The sequence below is a fragment of the Corylus avellana genome, chromosome ca3 (genome assembly GCF_901000735.1).
Source record: "Corylus avellana chromosome ca3, CavTom2PMs-1.0".
Lineage (NCBI taxonomy): Eukaryota > Viridiplantae > Streptophyta > Magnoliopsida > Fagales > Betulaceae > Corylus > Corylus avellana.
This window is the reverse complement of record NC_081543.1, coordinates 23,098,475-23,101,655: the sequence shown is the minus strand read 5'-3', so window position 1 is coordinate 23,101,655 and position 3,181 is coordinate 23,098,475. Positions and strand designations below refer to the sequence as shown.

Below are 3,181 nucleotides of genomic sequence, written 5' to 3'. Positions count from 1 at the left end.
TGATGGCTTAGATCTTCTGTGTGATAATATCATTAACACACCTAAACCATTTTCAATGTAACTTAAGGACAATGTAAGTATGTAATGATACACACAATGTTCTAATAAATTTCAGAAAATAAACAACTTTATTAATAAACCGAAAATGTCATACAAATGAAATTGACTTCTAGGTTCAACTTTTAAATCCTAAAATTGACTACTTAAGTTCATCATGATTTTCAATTAGGTCATTTCATATGTTTTCCGTCCAAAAAGCAAATAATGGATAAGTCTGTCCATTATATTCCCCCGTCCATACAAAATAGAAATTTCGATCCCCACTGCCCAACAAATAGTTACTGGTTTAAATGGAAAAATATTGCTTCAAATTTTGTAGCCATACATACAATTTTCTCGATTATTTGTTGTTTTCTCTTTTTTATTTTTTAACTTCTTTTACTGGTTCAGGGATCGGATTCACAGAATGAGACCAAATTGTTTTGACAAGGTGCCCATTCTCTTCATTACCGTCCATTGCGTTTTCAGTGTGCCGAGAACAAATTCGTTTGTCTGGAAATAATGCAATTTCTGACAAACAAACAAACAAAAAGAGGATTGCATTTTCTTTAATGGAATCTTTGGGGCCACTCTGAAAAAGCAGATACTAAAAGTTGGTTTATTAAGAAGATTGAAGGAATCCTGCTTTCTCCAAGCCTATATAAGAAGAGCTCTTGCTTGCACTGCCTTCAGTGCCAAGCAACTACGAGAAAAAAAACCCAGTTGCCTCAGTTTCCATGGCCTCAATGCAGTGCTACAAGCCCTCATACGAAACTTGCCAGCCAAAAAGCAAGGACAACTCTCTTGTCCACAAGGTGGCCGAGATGGCTAGCAGGGCAATGCAAGGAACTCACCAGGGCCACCCTTCAGGCTATGCAACCTCCGACACCCAATGCTATGGCCAAAGCCATGCCTATTACCCTGACCAAACAATGACCAAAACGCAGACCGAGTACTATGTCCGAACCCCGACTCACCGCCCGGAATACACTGTGCCCCAAATCCAGACCGAGTACTATGTCCGAACAACCCCGACTCACCGCCCTGAATACACCATGCCCCATATTCAGACTCAGTACTATAGCGAGACGGATGGCTACTATGAGCACCATGAAATGAACCATGGCCACCATGCGTCTAATGGCACGGCTTACCATGGAAAGACTGAGAAGCATGAGGGCAAGAAGAAGGAGAAGAGTCTCTACAGGAAGAAATCCAAGGATTGTAAGAGGAACGGCAGTGACAGCAGCGGAAGCGACAGTGACTGAAGACTGCATCAAGGCAAGTGCTATAATAAGTGTCAATGTGCTAGCATCAACCGCTTAAAACTTCTCATTAGTTTTGATACCTCAATAACTACATATTTACCAATAATATTTGTGTACTTCTAGAACAAATTCACAGTAAAATTTTAGAGAAACCAATCCAAAAAAAAAAAAATGAAAAGCTACAAGCAACTGAGACAAAAAGGTTTCCCAAGAATATACTACTTTTATCTTAACTTTTCTTTTTAATTGTGCAGAAGAAAAAGTAAATGGAGCAGTTATCTGATCGATGAAGGTGCCTAGCAAATATAGATAATAAATAAGAGTAAGAATAAGAGCCCCTGCAACACACTTCATTGATATTCTGCGTTCCATGTAAGAATATATGTATTATGTTGTTTAATAATAAGTCTGTTTGCTTATAAAATAATGGTGCAATCCCTTTTCACTACTTTAACGTACTGGGGATCATGTTATGTATAATTCTATAACTACATATTTTGATAATTGAATTTGAGATTGAACGACCTCCATTACAAACATGCAACCATAACTAGCACCACCGCAAGGATGGAACTAGGAACTTGGGGCCAGAATGAAATTCTTTTTGAAGGAAGCCATCATAATAATATCAAAAAATAAAAAAATAAAAAAATAAAATAAAAAAAAAAAAAAAAAACCCTAAATATGCTTGTGGGTGGAGGGTCCATGGCTGCTCCTATAGCTCCGTCCGTAGTAATAACTTTCGGAGTTGTAGAAGAAAAGGTTGCGGCAGCTAGGAGGGAACACACATGAACTGAAAGGCCAAAACTAAAGATTGTAACAGATCAAAACTAATTACTATCAGATGATCTGTGACAATCTAGTTGGACCAACTCACAAGTGGAAGGGAAAATTTTCGTACAAGTATATATAATACCTCCGGAGAACTTCCACATATTAAATGGTGTTCTACATGTTGTATTTCATTAGATTGAGAAGGGAAGGGGAAGACAGGTTGTGGATTCCTTCTAAAAAATAGTTGTTTAGTGTTAAATCCTCCTACAGTCACTACAAAAAAAAGGCCATTTCTTCACGTAGCAAACAGTAATATTTTTTTGGCACGTTAGTAAATGCTGACGTGTCAAAAGTCAAAAATAGCACGTCAAGAAATTATTTACTGACGTGTTTAAAGTTACACGTCAACATTTACTGACGTGTTGAAAACAACACGTCAGTATTTCCTGACGTCTTATAATCGACACGTCAATAAATTTGAACCAAATTTAACCTGACATCATTTTAAAATTAATAAGTAATTGATTAATTATTTACTGACGTGTCAAATACTGACACGTCAAGAAATATTGACGTGTAAGTTTGACACGTCAACAATTATTGACGTGTTACTTCAACACGTCAATAATTCTTGACGTGTCAAAGTGACACGTCAATAATTATTGACGTGTCACTTTGACACGTCAGTAAATATACTATATATATATATGATCCCAACATTATCAGGTTAATTTAATATTGTACAATATGATCGAATCCCAATTAACATTCAATAAAATTAATTTTTAGAAAACAAACACCGGCCAGTACTTTAATATATACTTTTCTTTTATAACAAGTACCGTAACCCATTTGAACATTCAAAACTTAAAAAAAAAACAAATAATAATAATTAATTTCCAACTGTTAGCCATGTTTTATTCGAGATACCGTATGTATATATATATATATATATAGCAAAACCATGCAAAAGGATATATATATATAACATTAATTTAACGTGCATGCATGGTTCAAATTAGACTAAAGGATATATATATAACATGCATTTTTCTCGATCTCGTTCATTTAATTATGAGATACCAAATTTGGTATTTCAT

At 35.4% G+C, this 3,181-nt stretch overlaps 1 protein-coding gene across 1 annotated transcript; it reads left to right on the top strand.

The window, feature by feature from the left end:
• Positions 1-745: 745 nt before the first annotated feature.
• Positions 746-1,734, top strand: LOC132176624 (uncharacterized). The gene is made up of 2 exons (XM_059588884.1): positions 746-1,320; positions 1,562-1,734. Exon 1 carries the CDS (start codon positions 777-779, stop codon positions 1,305-1,307), a length of 531 nt encoding a protein of 176 aa, XP_059444867.1. The 5' UTR covers positions 746-776; the 3' UTR covers positions 1,308-1,320; positions 1,562-1,734.
• The last annotated feature ends 1,447 nt before the right edge of the window (positions 1,735-3,181 follow it).